Genomic DNA, 25,054 nt, shown 5'->3' with positions numbered 1-25,054 from the left:
TTGTCAGATTGCAAATTCATTAAAGCATGGTAGTTAATTTAACACTAGGATAATATTGTCAGATTAATTAAAGCAGAATAGTTAATCTAACACTTTGATCATAATGCCATGGTGAAAATTTTTTAAATGCCTGGTAATCAACACTGGTAATCAATATAAAACTAGGATAATATTGTCAGATTCATTAAAGCAGAGTAGTTAATATATCACTGGGATTATAAAGCCATGATGGAAAATTTATTAAATGCATGGTATATAACACTGGGATAATATTGTCAAATATAAATGAAAATTGAAAATTCATTAAAGCATGATAGTTAATATAACACTGGGATAATATTGTCAGATTGAAAATTCATTAAAGCATGGTAGTTAATATAACGCTGGGATAATATTGTCAGATTGAAAATTCATTAAAGCATGGTAGTTAATATAACGCTGGGATAATATTGTCAGATTGAAAATTCATTAAAGCACGGAAGTTAATCTAACACTTTGATCATAATGCCATGGTGAAAATTTTTTAAATGCCTGGTAATCAACATAACACTAGGATTAATACTTTTAACCATAACACTAGGATTATATTGTCAGATTGAAAATTCATTAAAGCATGGAAATCAACATAACAATTTCATGTCAGCATAAAATTTCTATGGAACACAATGTGGGCCATATTCTAATGTTGTTTCAATGAATGTTAGAAATAATTACTCTTATGTTTAACTTATCTTTATTTGTCAGTCACTTTTTTTCTTTTAAATCATTGTTCTTTGAAGGAATTGTCATTAGTTATAATGAAACTTCTTTCCGTTTTTTTAATTTTAACAAAATTTGATGTTTAATCCTTGAATGTATGAATATAGGTTTCAACACTGTATATATAGCACTATTATTAGGTATTTTGATATAAGGAAAGTTTGGTATATCAATAAAATAAAAGAAAAACAATTATTTGACGAATAGACCAAAAAGCGAGATGAATGACTGTGTACTATTTACAATGACAAATTACAACAAAATTTGAGATAACATGTTACTTGATGAACATAAAAATTCCAACTCTCTTCAACATTTGCCTAGTACCAATGCAAGTAAAGACATTCTAACATACATTCCATTTTCTGCCTGTCTGAAATATGCTGCTCTGGGGTCTGTATCAAAACTTGAGCTGAAAAGTATATTTATTTATGGATTTAATACAAAATAATTTATGTCAAAACTAAAAATTAAAATGAAATGAATGAGTTTTATGTCCTATTTTTCTGCACTATGTGGGCTTATGAAGACAGGCACAAAATGGCAGGGAAGCCATACCTCAAACGCACTATGTTCATAGATACAACTTATTTGTATATCTAAATACAGCTTAAATGTATCTAAATACAGCTTATATGTATCTAAATACAATATCTATGTACATTTGTATCTATATGCTAATTACACTTATATATAATAAAGTATATGTACATTACCTTATTTCATCCAGTCGAGGCAGTGGATGCATTACCACCATTTTCTTTTTAGCTTTCGTCATTAACTCAGGTGTGATAACAAACTGTCCACAAGCCTTAAGTTTTCAAAGGAAAAAAAAAACAATACTTATTAAAGTCATTATCATAATGTACTCATATCATACGACCTGTATAAAGGCGTAAATATATGTACTGGTATACAGACAATTACATTGGAGATCATTTATGAACAACAAAAGATTCAAAATAGAGTAACTGTTTACAGTTTGATGCCTAAAGTCATTCTGAATTTGTCAATCATTAAATAACACTTCAAAACACTCTTACATAGATATATAACGTTATTGACTAATCATGGTCATGGGGTCTTTTGAAGTTAAAATTTCCAGATATGATATACCTTTTCATAATCTTCTTTACTAGAGAAACGTTCTCGCTGTATTCTTGTCATATATAATACATCTGTATCTAATAACGCCTTTTCTAGAGAAGAACACTCTTCCTGGAATACATTTAAACATGCTAGATTGCAGAGACAGAGCTGTAACGTTAACCTCATAGGTCGATTTTTCATTTGTCTTAAGATGTATTGTTGACAAATGAAAAAAAGAAAAAGCCATATTTTGTAATGATAACCACTGAAGTTCTGCATCATCTTGCCTACCAGCTGGTTCTTCTGGCCTTGGTGTTTGAAAGCATATACAGCTGAGTCAACTGTAATGACTTTACCAAGATTAGAAATTACAACCAGAATTTGATCCAAAAGCTCTCTGCTGCAGCTTTTCCTTCATACATCATCATCCATATATCAAATTAAAAATTTGATGACAAACCTGAAGACACATAGGACATTTCCTACTTTTTATTGAAAATAGATAACATTTTTAAGAAAGAAGAAATAGATTCTCACCTGTCTAATGCCTTTAGAAGCAACAAAATCTTGAATATCATCAGGCATCTTCAGACCAGGTGGTGCTACATATCTTAAATTAACTTTGTATAAAGTTAATAATCTAGCTAATGAATGTACTGTTCTACCATTCTTTAAATCTCCAACCATAGTTATCTAAAGCAATATAAATTATGTACCCACAAAATCTACCAAATGACATTATTTAAAATAATTGAAATATTGAACGACCATCTGAAATTTAACTAATTTTCACAATACTTCTATAATATAACCCAGAGTTATACAATGATTATTATTTGGGATGAAAAAGGAACTACAGACAAATTTATGAATATTTTCATGTTAATATTAAGTTATTAGTTCACACATTTTTGGAAATTCAGCTTTTACTGGCCTGAAATCTATCATGACATAAAGAGTAGATGATAAAGACAGGATTTTCTCTACTCACTGTTAAATTGTTGACTGTACCTATTTCTTCTCTAATCGTAAAGACATCTAATAAAGCCTGACTGGGATGTTCACCCACTCCATCTCCTGCATTTATAACTGGTTTACGACATGTTCTGGCTGAAGACTAGAAAAATAAAAATAAGACTATATACAATTTGATAATGGCTCTTGTTGTTAATGAAATGACAAAGAGGAAATTTAGATATTTTCATATCATTAAGCTTGTATTTCCAAAGCCATACAGGATCCAAGGAAATGGATTGCAAATAACTAAGGCACTGGCATAGGGTTAATGTTAATCTGATGATAAACTAAATGATTAGAAAATTATCTCTAAGTGTTCGCTTGCTGGATTTTCAAATGCAAGATCTTCTTAAAGAGATAGTAATCTCAGATGTTTCAGCCAAATTCCCCTTCACAGTGATGCCATTGTCCTGGCAAAATTTACCTCATTGTGCAATGCATGGCATTATTAAACTTCTTTAGCCCAACCAATGTCATATTTCACTGAGTGTTTCAGTCATTTGATTGGTCATTCACTAAACTTGGTTGTAAATTTAGCTTTGTGCTTGGAAAACAGCCTTTAGTATTTCCAATATTTCCTCAAATTGCATCTAGATAGGAGGTTATTAAGTTTAACTGCCCCAATTGGTTTTGTGTCAGGAATATTATACAAGAAACTTACCAGAACTGTGCCAGGTTTTGGATGTCTCATAACAATAACATCAGCATATCCTGACATCATAGCTATGGTATCTAAAATTACAATTATGTTCAAAATAAGATGGTAAGGAGATTCCCAGTGTGTGGGATAACTCCAAAATAGCAGGATCTTCAACATAATTCTTTGTCTCACATTTTCAGGATTTTATTAGCATTGTGACATAAATTTGTTTTTTTGTTTTCATAGAATTAGATGTATTTCTTTGAAGAAAATTACATTATATATTTTACGTTTAATTTGGCTCAAAACAGTTTGATTTTCAACAGTTTTTTCTATGTAATCCAATAGTATAGTATTGTGGAATACTAATTTAGTACAGTAACCTACATCGCTATAAAGATAAAGATTATCTTATTGTGCAACAAGGGCAATAACTCCGTAAAAAAATATATATTGTTAAAGTAACCCACCATTCAGGCTTTCTCCTTTTTGAACAGAGGAAGTTACTTCATTCAGATTAATGACAGATCCACCTAATCTCATCATAGCTGCTGCAAAGGAACAACTTGTCCTTGTTGATGCTTCATAAAACATAGAGGCCATGACTTTTCCCTGAAAGTACATACAAAATGAATGCCTTCCATCATTGTTTCTTAAGTAATTAAGCTTAAGTTACTTTTCATATTTAAAAGTGCCAAAGCGCCATAAACCAGGGTCCAGGCCTGGTATCATCATGGGGGTGGGGGATGTGAAGCCCCTCGATGTTGAACATCTTTGTATGTTGAGCTGTTTCTTCTTGACTTACCTTCAGAATATAATCTAATGGTCTATCTCTCATTACCCCAACACGGAAATTGTGGGCTAAATTAAACAATTGATGTAACTGAAATAAAACAAATAATTATAGAATCATTGTATCAAGCAGTTTTATACATATGATAGAAGACAAATGATGTGTTTAATAGGCCATAGTCTGATGATTGTACTGTTGGATATGATTTTTACCAAGTCTTAAGTAAAAATGGAAACTGATCTGGCAATTTCAAACTTCCTGATGGTTTCAAAACACAAGTCAACAGCTTAGACAGAGGTCTTCAGATTCAGATTGTCTGAATTACTTACCTGCTCACGGTTAAATGATGCTACAGACAAAATATGACTTCCAGTTAGCCCAGGGGTATAATGAGGTAAACCAACAGGTTGGAATGACTGGTGTTGTTGTTGCTGCTGATGAGATGAAATAGGAACACTATCTAACATTCCAGCATGTAACTCTTGTGAACCATAAGGTGATTTCAGTGGAGCTGGAGCTAGCCATCTCTGTCCATCTCCTGGTAAAAAATCAGAGTTTCAGATCCAAAGCATAAGCAGCCAGATATTTTTTCATACATAATTATATAACAAACCAGGTCTCTTGTGATACAAACTTACACTATACATATTAGTAAGATATTTATACATAATGAAATTATAAACCAGATATCTTTATAATACATACTTACATTAGAAGTAAGATATCTTTTTATACATACAGACATTAATCAGCCAGATATCTTGTGATATATAAAGGCATTATAAGCCAGATATTCTGTGACGTATACTGACAATATCAGTCAGATATCTTGATATACAAACTGATATTATAAGCAAGATATCTTGATATACATACTGATATCATAAGCCAGATATCTTGTGATATATATTGACGTTGTAAGAAAGATATGTTTTCATACATACAGACATTATAAACTTGATATCTCACGATACATATCAGCATCATATTTAGATATCCCATGTTAAATATTGACATTATAAGATAGATATTTTGTGATACATACTAACAATATATCTTGTTATACTGATATCATAATCATGATATCTTATGATACAAACAGGTATTGTAAGACTGACATTATAAGCCAGAAACATGTGAAACATACTGATAGTATTAACCAGATATCTAATGATACACACTGACATTATAAGTCAGGTATCTTGATATACATTCTGTGACATTATAAGCCAGATATCTTGATATACATACTAATGTTATAAACCAGATATCTTGATATTCATTCTGACATTGTAAGCCAGATATCTTGATATACATACTAATGTTATAAACCAGATATCATGATATACATACTGTGAGATTATAAGCCAGATATCTTGATATACATACTAATGTTATAAACCAGATATCTTGACATACATACTACCATTCAAAGACAGATACATATATCTTGATATACATACTAATGTTATAAACCAGATATCTTGATATACATTCTGACATTATAGGACAGATATCTCAATATACATACTAACATTATAAGCAAGATTTTATATTAATTATAAGAAACAACAAGCTAGACTAAGGTAGTTTTTATAAGAAAAAAAAAATAGAACCCAAAACAATAAACAATAAACAATAATGCTAGTATAGAATTGAAAAGTAAGAAATGAAAAAAAACCAATAAGATACCAAGAAAAATTGAGGAAATTTTTACCAAGAGTTTTGTCCATGGCTACTGATTCTGACACAATCTTTCCTAAATTTGCTACAAAATATTTAAATTCATTACAGATAGAAATCTTCATCATGACCTACAGAACAGCATTTTAGTATTTTCCTACCATTTGACTTGATGCCTGTTACATATCAGAAATAACCTGGTTGGTAATATCTTAAATAGCTTTTATTATATAATTGATGCATTTGATTGTGGTCAAGTAAAGATATTTATACACACACTCCTGAAAAAAAATGGGCAACTTCATTTTTAGGTAGCTGCATTAGCAATTGAAACTGCACATTACCAGACTTGTAGTGTATTTATTTACTTAAAATACTGCTCCCATCTTCAAAATGTCTAGCTATTACTGGCTTTTACCATGACTGCCACCTTTCTTGTGTCACAGAGGTTTATAAATGTAGCAATTTGATTGGATTGTATGCTAACACTACAGAATGTCTGAAATAATAAGCCATGTTTACAGTCTTTTAGTTGAAGGTTCTGATTTGCTGTATTTGCTAGGTTGCAATCCAATCCAATCAATTCAAAAATGGCTTGACATTGTGGAGATGGACTGCTTCATAACATTGCACTAAAATGAGGGCAGGTGAGACAGAGGGGAGATAACTTACCCTGTCTATTATCAGGTGAATCGGGAACTGTTAGGAGAAGCACCACACAAAGAAGGATGAAAAAAACACAAACAATTAAAGCAAAAAATTATTGTTAATTGTCAGCAAATAAAGTGATAAAAATAAATGTATAAAATATAGGATAAAATATGCTATTTTCAGCATGTGATTTGAAAGACAATAAACCTTCATCAAGCTTTAGGAATATTGGTTGAAAAATAAAAAGCTATTAATAATTCAAAATGTAAACAATTTAAATTCGATTTATGACTATAAAAAATTAACTAAATGCCAATTCTAGAGCTTTTACCAACAAATGTGAATGCTCTTTGGACAGGCATGGTTCCTGAAAATATACGTTCACAAAGAGATGTTGGTGTGTAATGATTAGTGTAAATAACAATAATATGGTAATTGGGTAAGGTCTTTCACTCAAATACTTAAAGGGACAGGTGTGCCATTTTGAGGGGTTGATTTTAGTCTTAAATATATGTAAATAGTCTTCAGAAATACTAGAAATGTACGTAAATCACATAATTCCTTTAAAAATACTTCAAACTAGGAATTTTACTCACTATTTCTATATATGGATTTTCTATATATCACAGAGTATCTTAAAGTTATTTTAATATTTAAAGGCAGGTAATTCTAGACACACATGGATTTGAAGGCTCAAATTTTCGACAGAGAGCTGTGAACACTATTACTGATTAGCTTTGGTAAAAAATGGCCTACCTGTCCCTTTAATCAATAGACTTTTATGCTTACACACTTTAAAAATTCATATTGTTCACAAAATAAAGCACAGAGCTTCTAAATCGTTCCTGCATATCCAAAAATAGTATCATTTCAGTCTAAGCATGATAAGCACTAAGCAATCTATGTGACTGAGGCTATTTCAACTGTTCTAATTTGGCAAGTTTGTAGAAAATAAGGGCAAGGTCATTATCAAATTTCTTTCAAGCAGTCAATTCTCATGACATAATGTGATTGAAGTAAAGCAAGAATTTTAACTGAGAGAGGTTTTTGCTGGTTATTTTAATTGTATACAAACTGTATGTCTTATTTAAATCAGACCAGCAATACATAATACATAAATAAATGTTAATCTGGTCTGGTAATGAAAAGAAAGGCATGACTTACTCGAGGTAAAACTTTCGTAACTCTTAGCCGGGAGAGCATATTTCTCATAACCATAGTTTCCTCCATATAATTTACGTGGGCTGGATGGCTCGGAGATATTGGTCTGTTGTGATATGGCTATATTTAACTGAGGTGGTTCCACAATATTAAGGTGTTGATTAGGTTGTACCATTGTTCTAATATCTTGACCATATCCGGGCTCTATCAAAATCTGAAATAATAATACAAAGCATTTTCATTTAAAAAATGAAAATAAATTTAGCCCATTCTCATATAAAATGAATTAAAGAGTTTCACATCCTACATTTTTATACCCCATTATGCTAATGAAGACAGCAACGTCGAGTAGTATGCAATAAGAGAATTTTTTCATGTGAAATCTCAAGGCTAAATAACAGTTACAGAAAAAATGAAATCCTGTAAAAATTCTCTTTACCTCTCCATCAATAAAGGCAGTTTCCCCTCGAATAACTACTCTTCTTACAGCACCACAGACACTTTTACCAGCAAACGGTGTCCATTTTGATTTACTGTATTTCATATGTTGTGGAATAATCCACCTACTGTTCATGTCTACTTCAATATATGTGTCTGGTTGTTCTGGTAGATTAAATATACGTCTGGGATTGGTGTATAATCTTGAAATCAAATCCTGAAACAATAAATACAATATAAAGCTTGTGTCATATTGATATCATTGGGTCATATATTGGTCTTAAAAAATAATTGCTAAGTAAGAGTTATCTCCCATATTTTCCTTCTCAGTAAATCAGAGTTGTCTGCTCTTAAGGTAGATTGTGTGTCATGTGACAGGATATGTACTTTTGTGAGTTGAAGGCATGATGTAAGAGCTTAGAGATTAAATAAAGCATGGCTGAAACTTGGATTCCTAGTTTTGATTATAAAAAGAATCCAAATCCATCTAGGATGGAAACCCCAACAAAACACTTGATTTTTGTGGTACGAAAGCAGACACCTTTCTTATTAGTTTGTGGATTGAGTGATTGCAACTCAGTAGAAAAATTAACCACTGAAACAAGATCTTAACATGCCTTACCTCAAAAGTCTGATTCAGAGAGTGCTAACCAATTTGTCCACTAGGCTGTTTATTAATATTTTTCAATGTCTGGAACTGCCAGGAGTAAAATGATTATGTTTAATAACTAACCTCTAGTGTTAATTTGCCTTCAGTGACTGCTGTTAATAATAATGGTAGCATTGTCTCTAAGCCAGGAAAACCAGGTGGTGCTTTATCACTAGTTTTTTCTTCTACGCTATGTGGAGCTACAAAACAAGTCAAAGATGTGACAATTTCCCTATAGTTATTGGTAAATATTATCCATATTGCATTCTTCATGTCATTGCATGAGTTAAGAAGACAAATATGAAGCAGAAAAGAAGGGAGTTTTATTTCATAGTCTTACCATGATCTGTAGCAAAACAGTCAATAATATCCATATTATCCCATAATGCCTCTTGATCTTCCTTCGTAACCAATGGTGGCTTGACACGTCCTCTGTCAGATCCTATATTACTCAAATCTTCAGCAGTTAGGAATAAATGATGTGGTGCTACTTCACATGTTACTGCTAATCCTTTCTCTTTGGCAGCTTTAATAACCATTATCTAAGATATTCATTACAATATATTATGGCACAGTTAGTTTCTACATGCTTGCTTGGTTACCAAATGCATTATATAAATGGTAGTTTTTAGCTTTGATCCTGGTAGGTGTGTGAAAGTCTGATGACTGTCAACAAGTCATCTTGACTCATAATTCGAGTTGACACAGCTGTAAATGGATTTGGATAATCCAGGAAAGATCAATTTCAAGAGGTTTGGCCAAGGACCAGTTCCTAGAAAGGAATCCTATAAACCTGTTTTCTCTTTCTTAAATCAATAACTGTCTTACCTCCTCTAATCTAGCAACATGACAAACATGAACAGGTCTCTTATATAAATCAGCTAATAAAATAATAGCAGCTGTAGTAGTTCCTTCAGCATGAGCACAAATTGGTAAATTCTTTGGCCAGTTTTCAAAATGCTGAAAGTATTGGAAAAATCTAATAAGTAACACTTAGCATAAATGGCAATAAATCATAACTCAATAATGTCAAAATTCCCTTGAACAAGAGTTAGAAAAGAATTTTCTCAGATCATAAATAGTAAGTAAAGTAAAAAAGAAAAACCTAGATCTGCACCAGAATCAGAAAAATCTGTCATCAATTCATGACACTTTGAATAGTTCAATATCAAAAGGGCGGTATTAAAATAAAATACTTATAGATAACACCCACCTTCATCCAAACAGCTACACTATCTAGTTTCAATGTTGTAAATGTTTCATTTAGGTACATTTTTAAGGCAGCAGCTTGAGGACCTATTTGAGGTAATATTTGATAATTATCTGAACTAGCACCAACAAATATACCATAATCACATCTAGCACCTTTCTGGGCACACTGAAATAACAATTCATATTTGCTTTTCACTCTGACGTCCAAATTCACTTAATAACTTTGGCAATATTATGTAGTACAATGAGGAAATGGGAAAAAAACTCTTTTTGGATTATGAAATGACCTTTTCCATGTCATACCCCCTGGCCTCTTTCTGGACAAGACTAATCCAGTTTGAAACCTGAAGATACTATCTCTACCTATGCTCGGATTTAAACACAAGGCCCTAAGCAAAGTCAGTACGAATATTACTTAAGCATCATTCAGCGACTGAATTCTCTTAAGAAAATATAGAACAGGAACTAATTAAAAATCATCATAAAGAGACATACAAGTAACATACATTTTTAGTAACATTAAATGCAGCCTGATCAACTGTTGGAGGGTTTGTATTAGGCATGGCTAGTATGAGAGTTATTCCCCCTGCTATTGCTGCAGCAGTAGCAGACGCCCAATCTTCTTTATATGTAGCACCAGGCTCTCTAACATGGACATGAACATCAATCAACCCTGAAAGTAAGAAAAGAGAAATATTTATATGAAGAGTGACCTAATTGCGATTCTTGACCACCAACAGAGTCATCTGCTAATTTGTGAGTTATAAATAATAAACATTGTTAGCTAAATGGATTCTAGAGAAGAGGTGCTGAATGCAGAAAGGCACAATATGTTCAGGAAGAGGGGAACAATAGCAGAATAGTATTTTCTGCAGTTCACTATATGGAAATGTGTCATTGTTGAAATATAAACCTCTGAAATCTGTTATGAAACGAATTAGGTGAGTTTTGGTCATTACCTGGTAATCTAAAGACTTTTTGTGATGAAATACAATCTATATGTGTTTTAACTGCTGGTGGTTCTCGTAATATTCTCAATGCCTGTAATAGTCAAATGTAAAACACAAATGTAAACCACTTGCAATATTATATGTAGGTATTATACTGCTTAATTGGTTTTAGAAACTGATATTTCATTGTGAGTAACACAATTTTTTTTCACTGTTTCGAATGATCAAAAGATGCTCATTATCCGTAGAGGTCACTGCCAAAAAGCTTTGTCACACTCCTGCTTGGAAAGAGAAAATGGTGACTAGATAAATAGAATATGGACATACCTCTACAATCATTTTGACACATTTAACATCAGTAATCAATGGTACAGAATAATCCACAGCCATTCTACGTGTTCTATAACCCTGTGTTATAAAGGTTGATGCTCTGTGAGATCCACCATTACGTAAGGGGAGATTTATCACTAGATGAAACATATTTTCAGCTAGATAATTAGCAATGGTTCGTTGTTCTACACCATTATGATTTAACTGATCTGTATCTTCATATGGCCAATCTACTCCTTTGACCTACAAAAAAAAAAATTGATGACAGACTGTTGCTGATTCTATTATAGTGTTGGAATCTTGACATCAATTACTTGATAATGTTGAACAAATAGAGGATGGACTGTTATTTAACACATTAGAGTGTGTTGAAATCTTGACATCATTTACTTGGTAAATTGGTTGAACAAATAGAGGTTGAGAGACCACCATCATTTTAGGGCAATATTTAATTTCAATGAATCTAATAGGTGGAGAATTAGAGTTTTGACCAATCAAAATACAGACTTTGGAATATCTTGTTGGTACATCATGGGTTAGATTTGTCCAACTTGTACCTCCTTGCAGATTAAGATGAACAATTAAAGGCTATTTAATTAGAAATTCAAGAGAATCATAGGATAAACTTATTGAAATTGAATGAACTCACCTTGAAACCATGTTCATTATAAAAATCAGCAGTACCCATACTAGCAAATAGATTATAACCCAAGTCTAATAATGTCTTTATGGTAGGTAATAATTCGTTCTTATACTAATAAAATAAAACCATTTCACACAAAAAATGACTATTGTACAGTTAATATTTTACAACATTCACTTTATAGGTTGTATACTATAAATACTTTTAGTAATCATTAACGTGCATGTTATTTTAACATGACCTATGTCAGAGCTTCTTACTATGAAGGCTTTGTTCTCATAACTATGTTATAATTATAACTTTTAATTTAATTTGCATAATTTAATTGTTGAGAAACAGGAACACAGACATCAATTCTGAGAAGTGAAACAGGCCCCCTCAAATTTTAGAACAATGGAAATAGTATTTAAATGCTGCAAATGAAAGACAAAAAAAATTCTATAGCAATCTCTTCAAGTTCAACAAAAATACTCCTACCTTATAGCTACCAATAGACAGTAGAATGTTTTTATGTGGAATCTGGAAACCTGTACTAATTTGAGCCTTCAGATAAGCTTCATATCTGTTTTCACCAAAAGCTGCTACCTCTCCTGTACTAGCCATTTCAACACCTAGTAACACATCAGCTCCTTGTAGGCGAGAGAACGAGAACACTGGTACCTAGAAATTCAACAAATTTCATACATTGAATGTCAAAGCATCCAATAATTTTGCTTTTGTAGACAAAATTCTAAGTACAAGCATGGAAATTTGTATTGAATTTGATTGTATTTCAAATAATGGTTATTGCCGATTCATTCAATGATCACCTTACCTTTACAGCTACTTTACCACTACCATAAATAACATTACACGGTTCAACCGTCTCTCCCATTATGACATTGGTTGCTGTTGCTATAAAATCATGATCTAAAGCTTTTGATACAAATGGGAATGATCTAGATACTCTCACATTACATTCTATTACTTTGAGCTGGTTGTCCTACAAATGAAGAAAAAATCTGGTTCATGCCACCAAAAACCTAAGATCAAAGACTTACACATAATACAAGGGTAGGCTGTTCCCTTCTTAGTACAGCACTGTAAGACAACCCTCAACTGCATTGTGGTACACTATAGGGCTGAAGGAATATCCGGTGATACCCAGATGGACTCACCAATTGTTAAGCTTTGTATACAAATAGTTGTGCCAAATTTTGCTTTTGTCATGGTGAAACTTCTCTAAAACTAACGATCCAAAATTGGATACTAGTTACATTTTATGTCTGGCCCTATACCTGCCAATATCTCATCTGTATATCACTTCTGAATTTCGATGAACAGGTAAGGCCAGATTTGCCAACATCTGAATTGCTCAGAACATAAAGGGCAGGTCTGTTGTTTGTTTACAATATGTTTGTCATAACATTGCTTGAGAGCCTACCTTGGCAATGAGTTGAATATTCATTGGTCCAGTAACTTCTAATGCTCTAGCAACAGCTAGAGTAATAACTTTGATCTTAGACAATGTCTCCTCATTGAGATCTTGTGGTGGTGTGACTAATGTAGCATCACCTGAGTGTACACCAGCGTTTTCAACATGTTCTGACACAGCCATACAAACAACTTCTCCATCACAAGCTACAGCATCTATATCTATTTCCTGTATAGAGGAAATAAGTTAAGGTTATCACAATTTCACATAGAAAATGGTATTCAATGTTTTTTCAAAGGTTGTTCTTTATGTAACTGCAATTTCCAACTCAATAAATAAACCAAAAATAAATAACAACACATTACCTTTGCTTCTAAAATAAATTTAGAAATAACAACAGGATGTTCTTTAGATACAGCACTAGCTTGAGTTAAATATGTCTCTAGATCAGTGTGGGAATGGGCTACATTCATAGCAGCACCACTTAATACATAGGATGGTCGAATTAAACATGGATACCCTACTTCTTCAGCAAACCGCTTAGCTGTCTAAAACAAGGTTCAAGAGAATATTTAATATCAATGTGGTTTATGGTGTGTAACTGTTAAATTTTCAATGACAAAACTGTTATATTGTAATCTGAAAGTTTGAAGTATACACTTATAGTAGCCTCCCCTTGAAGAACAGAAGGCTAAGATGCAATTCTCTTAAACTTTCACATGAAAAGAGCAGATCTAAACGGACTTATCAATCCTTGTTTCTATTGCCAGACAAGTTAATAAAATGAAGACTGTTCAAGTCTGTACTGTACCTCTATAGTGGTTAATTCCTTCCACAATGGCTGTCCGATTGACATATTATCTAACATTCGTGAAAATTTAAATCTATTTTCAGCATTATCAATACTATCAGGTGATGTTCCTAAAATTTTAGCCTAAAATAAAAACAAATCAATCTGTCACAGATAAAATAGACCTAATATGAACAACATAAGCAAATAAGTGGAATGAAAGGGAGTTTTAAGTCCTGCTTTCCTGTATCTGCATTGAGAAGGAGATATAGTCCATATATGCCCTAATTTTATGTAGTTTATAAATTCAGTACCTGCTGTCTATGTAAAGACATTGCTATATTATTAGGTAACTGTCCACCAACAGATAATATAATACCATCTGGATTCTCTATCAAATATATATCCATTACAGCCTACAATAAAATATAGACATGGAGATTTTAAACATATGTAGAACCTGTGACCATCAGATTGTCTAGAATAAAAGATCCATTTAGACTTCATACCATTAGGGACAAAATGCAATATAAATCCATAAAAAAAATCACAATTTCCCTCATATGCAAGTATTAACCAGGCAGTAATATATAACATTTCATACGACTTAAATAAGCAAAGATAAAAACCATACTAACCTCAAAAGAAATTTCATCAAAATATAATCTATCACACATATCATAATCTGTACTAACTGTTTCTGGATTATAGTTCACCATTATAGTTTTATATCCCAACTAAAATAATAGTACCAAATATACCACAATCACATTATTACCTATAGGAACTCTATGAATAGGGGCTGACACACAAAATTACAATGTGGCATAAGGTGTACCACAAGGATGAACATATTCTGTTTCTATAGTGTCACAAACAAATAACTTATACACATGAACTTGTGACAAATATATAAGGCTCAAGATTTGTTAAAGGGACTCTGTTGTCCGATGCAGATCTTAAAGAGAGAGAGAGAGGGAAGTTCAAAAGTTATTGGTTTTATAAATTGCTTGTAATGGCTCTGATTGAATGCAGAATATAGTATGTACCTTTCTTAACTGTCTAATGCAATTGACGGCACACCAGTCAAACTCAACACTGCTACCAATTCTATAGACACCAGACCCAATAACCATAACATGGCCACCAGGGAAATCTACATCATGTTGGTCACCATTGTACGTTAAATACAGATAGTTGGTAGAGGCTGGCCATTCTCCAGCCACTGTGTCAATCTGTTTTATACTAGGCAAAATATTATAGTCTTGTCTCTGTTTTCTTAATACAAGCTCAGTACTGAAATAATGATAAGAGTGTCATATTATAATATCATGGTCTAACATGTTGTAATATTGTGGGCTTATATCAAGGTATCAAGTCTCTATTAAGAGTTATCTCCCTTGAAGAGAAAGTTGGTTTTGTCACTGTTTTGTCACTGACAACAAGCTATTCTGGAATACTGAGCCCCCATCAATACAATGGTCATATGGATGGTAATCATCTTTGTTTCTCAAGAATATATGAGTTAGTTAGTTGATCCAACTATCTGAAATTTGATCTCAAAGGCTATAAACCACAATGAATACAAGATAGATCTCAAGAAGTCTTCAGGTGCACTTTTGTAATGGATTACATGATTAATGAGTTTAAACAATGGTTTACCTAGAAACAGCAGTAGCTATTTGAGTATCAGAGAAACCAAGTTGTTTAGCTTTTAATATGACATCCCTTGGTACTTTCTTTGGTTGTCCCTGATATTTTTCTATAACTTGTAAATGATCAGTAATATTTTTCATCTTATTGAGGAACCAATGATCTATTTTAGTTAGGTTATATAATTTCTCTGTATCGTATCCATGTTTAAAAGCTGCAGCTACTACAAATATTCTTCTGTCTGTAGGATGTTGTAATTCCTGAAATTAATGGAAAAACCATGATCTCTATTTTCAAACTAGCAGGGCAGACAATTTTTTTTTATTCCAAACAGCACAGAGCACTCTTCAATACACCACTCAATTTGGTGATTATTTACAACATTCATCTCTTTGTAGTTAAAATTAAATAATTCACAATAAGTAAGTAAAGACAGAAAACATACCTTTTGCATTTGTCTCCATAAACGCATTCCAACACACTTGACGTCAAAAAGTAAAATTCTGTAGAAATATGAATCTGATTACTTACATTTTCTGAGACAGATTGTAGATAGGGATCAAACCCAGCCACATTCTCATCCACCATTCTTAAAGCTTTCTGAAACGCTTCTTCAAACTTCCTACCAATAGCCATAACTTCACCTACGCTTTTCATGGAACTTCCAATCTAAAACAAACATTCTCTTGTTGAAATTGTTTTTTGTTTTTTTTAGTCTAAAAAAATAATAAAACATGTGATCATCCATGATCTGCAGATATTGCACCAAAGGTTCTTAGTGATAAAACATTAAACCAATCAAACTACATGTATCACAACTGAAAGATTCTTGTATTGTTTATCATTCTCAAACCAATCAAAATTCAACTGAACATGAATAAAACCAGAACTTGTGCAGATCATGGGTTGACTAATGTAGTAGTCCAGATAAAAAACATGAAACAAACGCTTTAAGTCTAATCATCAATCAGATTACATAAAACAAAGTCTAAAACTAACTTTTGTAGAAACTCTAGAAAACTTCTTTAGATCCCACCTAGGTATTTTCACCACACAATAATCTAAACTAGGCTCAAAACATGCTGTTGTGGAGTTGGTTACAGAGTTCTTTAAACATGGTAAAGGTATATTCAATGCTAATTTGGCTGCTACGTAAGCTAATGGATAGCCTGTGGCCTTACTGGCCAGAGCTGAACTTCTTGATAATCTAGCATTGACTTCTATTATAAAATACTGAAAGGTTAAATTGGCGAAATATAAAATCCCTATAGAAAAAAAAAACAGATAATAAAGTAGAAGACTCATAAACAATTTGACAGCTTTTACCAATCCAAATTTTGTTGATCCTCCAAGTTATACGAACGCCCAAAAGCATAACACAGAGCTAAGCAATTCAAAATAAAAGGTAATCCATCTCTATTTTTGAAGCCTACTTCTTTCAGGAAATTCACGTTAAATATTCCTTGACAGTTGAAATTTATATAAAAAGAGAAGGCTTAAAACGCTGTTTGAACAAAATTTCCTCAAGTCTTTATTAGACGAAATTTGGAGGTGATATCATTTCATTTCTTTATAGTCAAATCTTCATGAAGGTAATTACTAACTTGTTGTGACTGTGGATTTAAGGCATATTGTATATTACATTCTCCTACTACACCAAGATGTCTAATAACTTTAATAGCTGTAGTTCGTAACATATTATATTCTATATTGGTTAATGTTTGACTTGGTGCTACCACTATAGACTCTCCTGTATGAATACCTAATGGATCTACATTCTCCATATTACACACCTAAAACACACGAATATGACAATTACTCCAATATAGCTAAATAACTCTTTGGGTAACCATTAAACAGAGCTCTATTAAAACCATGTAAAGCACAGGGCAGCTGGATTTTCCCAAGATAAAAGATGTGAGACTTGTCGTCATAAATGTCGAAAAAACAAGACAAATTTTAAATATTTGCCAGAGTTCTGATTGGTTGATCTTGCTGTGACTAAAGAAACTTCATGAAATAATTCCTTTACGCGAATCTGATGTAATGAACATTTTCAGTTTTGAGATGTATACAGATCACTGTTTCAATTTACTTACCGTGATACAATTGTCATAAGCATCTCGAACGACTTCATATTCTACCTCTTTCCAACCTTTCAATGATTTATCAATTAAAACTTGAGTTGTATGAGCAAAGGCAGCAGATGCCAGAGTTACTAGTTCTTCTTTATTATCAGCAAAACCTGAACCTAATCCACCTAGAGCAAAAGCTGCTCTTATTAATACTGGATAACCCAATCTCTCTGCAGCTTGTACAGCCTGGAAAGAAAAAACCGTGAAGGGCCAAAGTTTAGAAAAATCTGCCATGAAAAATCTCCGATCTAGGTTTATTTAGTAAACTGTTTACCTGAAATGCCAAATTCCATCCAAAAGTATTCAAGTTACTTGAGACTGTCAATGTACATCAGATGCAGTAAAGTGTCTGAAAGCCAACAAATTCTGATAAGTCTCCCAATAGAGTCAAACAGTTGTTAAGAGGCAAAATAGGAAAAAAATGAGGTATAATAAAAGTCAAATTCATCGTAAATTATATATGATCTTTCCAACAAAACATATATTTAACACCAAAAGATTTGAACCTGTTCTACTGTTTCTGCAGCTTCACTTGGTGCCACATTTTCATTAATTTCTGCCATTTTTTCAGCAAAAATTTTTCTGTCCTCAGTCCATTCAATTGATGCTATCTGAGTACCTAGGACTTTAACTGAATATTGTTCCAGTATTCCTTGTTTAGTCAACTCTATACCACAGTTTAATGCTGTCTGACCACCAAAGGTTAACAATATTCCATCTGGTCTTTCTGATTTGATCACCTTGAAAAGCAAAAGAGTAAATCAAATCCTATCCATCAAAAAATGCACCACATAAATCTTTCCAAGTTTCCAAGTAGGCATACCAAATTTCACCAAGCTCTATTACAAGATAAATGCGTGGCCAATTGAGCTGACTTGCACATCCTACTCATCTGTTCTGGATTGGACTAGATAGGCACCACCATGCAGTATCAAGACATTTTTCAAAGGCAGCAACATCTTAAATGAGCTTACAAGTGCATTGATTTGTTGTCAAATGACTTAATTCTTCTCCCATGTCAGTCATCAGGCCTGTATCACTGATAGAGAGAAATTTAGTTGGGGAAAATTAGAATACTTGACCTATGCATGGATCCAACCCTTAGCTAGCTTTTATCTCTCAGAGGCACACAAGCTGCAGTTGATACCAAATCAATATTCAACTGGTATATCAAGCAAGCATAGTATTCATAGTTTTCACAAAGATTGGAATTCTAAGTTTGCTCTCTGCAATATGTTACAATGAGGTAACAAACCTGTTTAACATAATCTGTAGTAATAGGTAGAAAATAAACTTTATCAGCTAAACCTTTCGATGTCTGCACTGTGGCTATATTGGGATTTATTAACACTATCTGTACAGATTCTTCTTTTAATGCTTTGATTGCCTGAAATAGTTATCTGCAATTAAAGTACTATAATTTAAACAGCTAACTGTCTGCCATGTCTGTTATTATATAGAATTGTACCAATACTTTCATAATAATTTGAATATCAGATTCAAAATAGTGCTGTTTCTGTAAGAATGACTTAGCACTTTGAAATTTGTTTTACAAAGGACAATTTTTTCAGATCATTAATTTTCATAAGCCTGGAGCTTGGATTCAATATAACAAAATATAGTATGAAAATAACATGCAAGTTAGTATTATTAGGTAATTAGGTGTCAATGACTAGAATATGGGTCTGAAACCTGAAGTGTTTGAAGGGAGACTTGTATTAACTGCTTGTGACTCTTCAAGACCTTGCCATTTTTCCATGTCTCCAGAAATGATGTAATCAATTTACCTGAGAACCAGAATAGTCAAACTCCCCAGCTTGTCCAATAGATAAACCACCTGATCCTAATATCAATACTTTCTTTGGTTGAATCTGTGGCAGTTTTATCATGGAATTGTTTGGATTTCTTAATGTATTATATAATCTCTCATTCACTGTAAACCTGAAATACCCAGCAGAATTTACAGTGTTATTTTCACTAGACATACAATTACATAGAAATATCAAATTAATATCATAGTAATATCATAGAAATATCAAAGTAATATCATAGAAATATCAAAGTAATATCAAAAGTAATATCATAGAAATATCAAAGTAATATCATAGAAATATCAAAGTAATATCATAGAAATATCAAAGTAATATCATAGAATATCAATGTAATATCATAGAAATATCAAAGTAATATCATAGAAATATCAATGTAATATCATAAAAATATCAATGTAATATCATAGAAATATTAAAGTTATATCATAGAAATATCAAAGTAATATCATAGAAATATCAAAGTAATATCATAGAAATATCAAAGTTATATCAAAAGTAATACCATAGAAATATCAAAGTAATATCATATAAATATCAAAGTAATATCATTGAAATATCTATGAAATAATCTAGAAATATCTATGAAATATCATAGAAATATTAAAGTAATATCATAGAAATATTAAAGTTATATCATAGAAATATCAAAGTAATATCATAGAAATATCAAAGTAATATCATAGAACTATCAAAGTTATATCAAAAGTAATATCATAGAAATATCAAAGTAATATAGAAATATCAAAGTAATATCATAGAAATATCAATGTAATATCATAGATTAATTAATGCAATATCGTAGAAATATTAAAGTTACATCATAGAAATATCAAAGTTATATCATAGAAATATCAAAGTAATATCATAGAAATATCAAAATATCATAGAAATATCAAAATAGCATAGAAATATCAAAGGGAAGTATGTATCAGCTACATAAAATTGTGACTAAATCCTTTTCTCAGTGTTCAACAATGTATGGCTTTTTCAGTTTGATGTCAATTTTGGCTTTTTTTTAACTAATGTCAGCAGATGGCATTATCTTTAATCAACAAACTTCCCTGGAATAATATTTTTTATCATCATTTCCAACACTTGTGTGGTTTTTGTATCTTATTTCAGCAGAGACACAGGCTTTTATATATGAAACATGCTTACATTTTGTCGCCAATTTTATGTGCTGTAACCTGTTCAAGGAACACATCAAATAAAATCTCCAAATCTTCAGGACCTCCCATACTCTCTGGATGAAACTGTACACTGGAAATAAAAAGATATGGTCTGGTTAACTTCCAAAACAAGCGAGTGGGTGGCTTAGCCAAATTTAACACTTTATTCAACACTTTCATTACTAGTCACTTCTCTACCAGTAAACTAGTACCCTGATGTGTTTTCTTATCACTACACTAACAACAGGTACGGCCTAAATATCATGGTCAAAATATTGACCGCAAGATTCAACGAGACGTCGACTATTTAGCGTTGAAAGCTAGGATCTCTTATGACGTTATTGTAGGGTATGACGTGAATTCCCAACAATCAAAGCCAAGATGACAATAGCCCAAACTCATCCTTCAGTGCGAAGCTTTCGATAGAATTGGGCACCAGTTTACTCTACATAATTACAGGATGTACACATTAAGTCACATTAAGTTTAATGCAAGAGCCACAGACATCAGCATGAAATTTGGAATGGTGCAAATTGATGTTATCAGTGTCCCGATACACATAAAAAATTTACAAAACATCTTTACAATCCCTTTAAGGCACCTCAAATACTCTCCCCAAGGGAGACAACTTACAATAAAGTCTTGATATTTCAAGACCACAACAATGTTATATATAACTCCAAGTCTTACCTAAAGAATGGCTTAGTTTCATGAATAATACCTTCATTTGTTTTATCATTAGCATTAGTAAAGAGTGGCTTCCAGCCTTTAGGTAGAGTGTTAGCATCTACAGCAAAACCGTGATTCTGAGTAGTAATGTAACATCGTATAGTATCTTCATATAAACACGGTTGATTGTGGCCTCTATTACCATATCTACAATCATACAAAAAAATGAATCCTCTCCCAGTGCTCTATAATATATGGGTTTTGTTAATATTGTAAATTCAAATTTTATTTTTCCATTTATGTCAATTGAGGGAGTGATCCTTGTATAATAAACTGAATTTGATATAAATCATAAATTTTCCAAAAACCTTCTGATATCCAAATTGTTTTCACTATTTGGTTTATTTCCATGTCTTCATTATGACTATGGTAGATTTCAAATTTAAATCAGCGCACATTTTGAGCACTTAATAGTGTAATCAGGGCTCTTTTCATTATTAACTAAGATCAAGCAATATTTGATTTTAGATTTAAACTTACTTCATTTTGAATGTAGTAGCACCTATTGCTAGTGATAATAATTGATGTCCTAAACATATACCAAATACAGGTTTATACTGATCTTCTGCTACTATTTGTTTGATATTAGCTATAGTTGATTGACACATCTTAGGATCACCTGGTCCATTACTCAAAAATAAACCATCATATTCTAGGGGATAAAAATATATACTTGAACATTTAAAACATATACATAGATACAAAGATAGTACCCTATATTTGGGTGTATAGTGGATAGTTTTTACCATAAAAACATCTGTCAAATTGCAGATGCACATTATATACAGTGACAAAAGAAATTCAATTCATAACCATGTGATCCCTGATCATGTCGAGTTGACCTCAGATGCAGAAAGGCAGAGGGTGTTTCTATACACATACTATCTGTCACAACACTCATTGTAGTCTTGTTCATCGACAGAGTTGTCAGCCCTCTAATAAGTCTCATACATGAACATTCAGAGATTCACTTAACCGAGCTGCAGAATAGCATTTAGATTTACAATCATACTTCTGGTTACAACAAATCTTTACCTGAACTTTTTATATGATAATTCCAAGGCACAACTGTAACTGAGGCACCACGTTTACACAAACATCTTATTTGATTATTCTTTATACCACAATCTATAGCTACTATTTTTACATGACCATCAGGGTTAAAGGTCATCGGTTCCTTAAAACAAAGTCAATAAAAACAGTTTATGCTATGTGATCATAAGGAAAGGCATCCTTTTGCATGCAAGAGGTAAAAAATCCAGCTTATATCCAAATTTTCTGTACTAATTTACAGGAATAAATTATCATGTGTAGAATATAAAGTTATTTCTTTTTTTGCAGCAGTTGTGATTCAAATTAAAAATTGGCCAATGTACAGTACCTCCTCAAATGAAATATTATGTCCTGTGACTAAAAATACCCTACCTTTAATGAAACTTCAGCCACTAAGTTGATGAGATTCGGATCTGTCATGGAAATACTATCAGCTTGTTCTCCATCCATTACTACCTACAATATATAAAGTTTCTTTTCTCCATGGATATTGCTGCTTAATAAATGTAGTCTTACATTTTTGGCACATTCAAGTCCCATTCCTGAGATACCATTTTCATTACATTTGGTGGCCATGACTAATTTAGTTTGGTGAAAAGAATGGTGCAGTTTGTTTCCAAAATCAGTACTCAACGGAAACTTAGTTATGATGCCGGTGCCATAATGGCAATGCTATTTACCTTTCCTAACATTGTTCCTTTGACGCGAATTTTCTTCGTTAATGATCTAGTATCTACACCTGAAAAGAAATGAGTTCGATTAAATCATCAATTATTACAGGGTTTTGATCATGTTTAGGACCAGACACTTTTGAGTCGCTAGTGTAACGTTGACATTTACATATCTTGGAAATTTGTACACAAAGAGGCGTTTTTTTGAATGTCATGTGGAGAAATTTTACCGAATCAGAATGCTTTCTTTAAAATGTATTAAGAGACCTTTAACATGCACAACTTGTGGCTTGCAGGGCCTCCATTCTCTTCTGAACAACTAAACATTTCAAGCCAAAATGACATCACATCAGTTTCAATCTCACCCATACCTACCCCATATAGCTGGAATATTTTGATCTTCAAGCCATGATGATAGTGATTGTATGGCACTCCAATGACTATATTTCTCTGTGATATCACCAATAATCAAAGCTGAAGCATGGATTTCACCTGATTCAAACCAATTCTTAATACCAAATTCATCATTAGAATCAGCTGGTATACCGTAATTACCAATTAATGGGTAGGTTAAGACTAATATTTGTCGTCTGTATGAAGGGTCTGTTAAAGATTCAGGATACCCAACCATACCAGTCTGAAACACTGTAAACAAATAACATGATCTCATATCATCCATTTATATGATGATCATTTATTTCTGATGTAGCCTAAATTTATTTATTACCTTTTATTACTAAAGACTCAAATTCACAGAAAAACACTTATATTAGTAGAACTATAATGGTATCGAGTATTGTAAAGAGTGTATCATCCTCTTTCAGTGATGTAGTGTGCAATGGGGGAGGGGGTTGGTGTGGAGAATTTTGATTTGACAGCAAACTATCTTTCAATTTTCAATTGTTGGAAATCATTTGTGTGCACACATTTGTAGCATAATGTGTTGCCTCATTTTATTTATTCCAAAACAACCAGATGTTTTCTCATGTCACTGTCAGCCCTTTGGCTTCAGTTCAGACCTGCATCACGCACAGGGGATGAAAATGCATATTTTGTAATTATGGAGATTGTCAAAATGTTATTTCACATATTTTTTCTTGGCATAAAGCCATTGTAAAACCGAAAATTAAAAAAAAATACTTTTGTAAACTTAATAAAGCAGAATTTACGCAATTCAGAAACCATCATGATAGCTGGGTTGAGTACACTATATTATGGTCGTTTGTCAAACCCACGAAGGGGAGTGGGGAGATCAATTAGTGCAATAACGATAGTTTACCCACCAACTTCTCCGGCTACATTTACTCCAGCACCAAACGACATTCCTTTAAAGCAAGAGCCATCTTCGAGATAAAGAGTTGCCATGTCTACCTTCATTTCAGTATAGAATCTTTTAGATTTAATATTTAAATGGCGACTTTCTTTCAGTGACACTCTCCTCAGTCCTCAGCTCCACTCGCTTCAAATATTCAAGACGTTTTTAACAGCATAGACCTAAATAATCTGTTATAGATAATCGTTGCAACTATCAGCAAATTATGTGAACAACAAATTAATAATAAGGATAATGACAGAGAATGCTTATCATCAATG

At 32.3% G+C, this 25,054-nt stretch overlaps 1 protein-coding gene across 1 annotated transcript; it reads right to left on the bottom strand.

Moving 5' to 3' along the window:
• Positions 1–748: 748 nt before the first annotated feature.
• On the bottom strand, positions 749–24,826 carry LOTGIDRAFT_190512 (hypothetical protein; the record flags this gene model as incomplete). The annotated part of the gene is made up of 43 exons (XM_009058448.1): positions 749–1,171; positions 1,476–1,570; positions 1,876–1,977; positions 2,386–2,541; positions 2,840–2,965; positions 3,527–3,597; positions 3,976–4,117; positions 4,311–4,388; positions 4,628–4,836; positions 7,872–8,007; positions 8,233–8,448; positions 8,965–9,080; positions 9,221–9,422; positions 9,709–9,840; positions 10,094–10,258; positions 10,599–10,765; positions 11,052–11,133; positions 11,370–11,615; positions 12,022–12,126; positions 12,493–12,675; positions 12,830–12,997; positions 13,439–13,657; positions 13,795–13,977; positions 14,241–14,363; positions 14,534–14,635; positions 14,858–14,956; positions 15,269–15,515; positions 15,882–16,132; positions 16,404–16,541; positions 16,872–17,105; positions 17,477–17,665; positions 17,972–18,193; positions 18,514–18,747; positions 19,263–19,394; positions 19,795–19,948; positions 20,998–21,099; positions 21,699–21,884; positions 22,218–22,389; positions 22,773–22,914; positions 23,163–23,246; positions 23,471–23,529; positions 23,837–24,106; positions 24,745–24,826. 43 exons carry the CDS (start codon positions 24,824–24,826, stop codon positions 1,069–1,071), a joined length of 6,624 nt encoding a protein of 2,207 aa, XP_009056696.1. The 3' UTR covers positions 749–1,068.
• Between the last annotated feature and the right edge of the window lie 228 nt (positions 24,827–25,054).

This window comes from Lottia gigantea, assembly GCF_000327385.1.
Source record: "Lottia gigantea unplaced genomic scaffold LOTGIsca_34, whole genome shotgun sequence".
Taxonomy (NCBI): domain Eukaryota; kingdom Metazoa; phylum Mollusca; class Gastropoda; family Lottiidae; genus Lottia; species Lottia gigantea.
The sequence above is the reverse complement of the archived record's forward strand: the minus strand, read 5'-3'. Positions and strand labels throughout refer to the sequence as shown.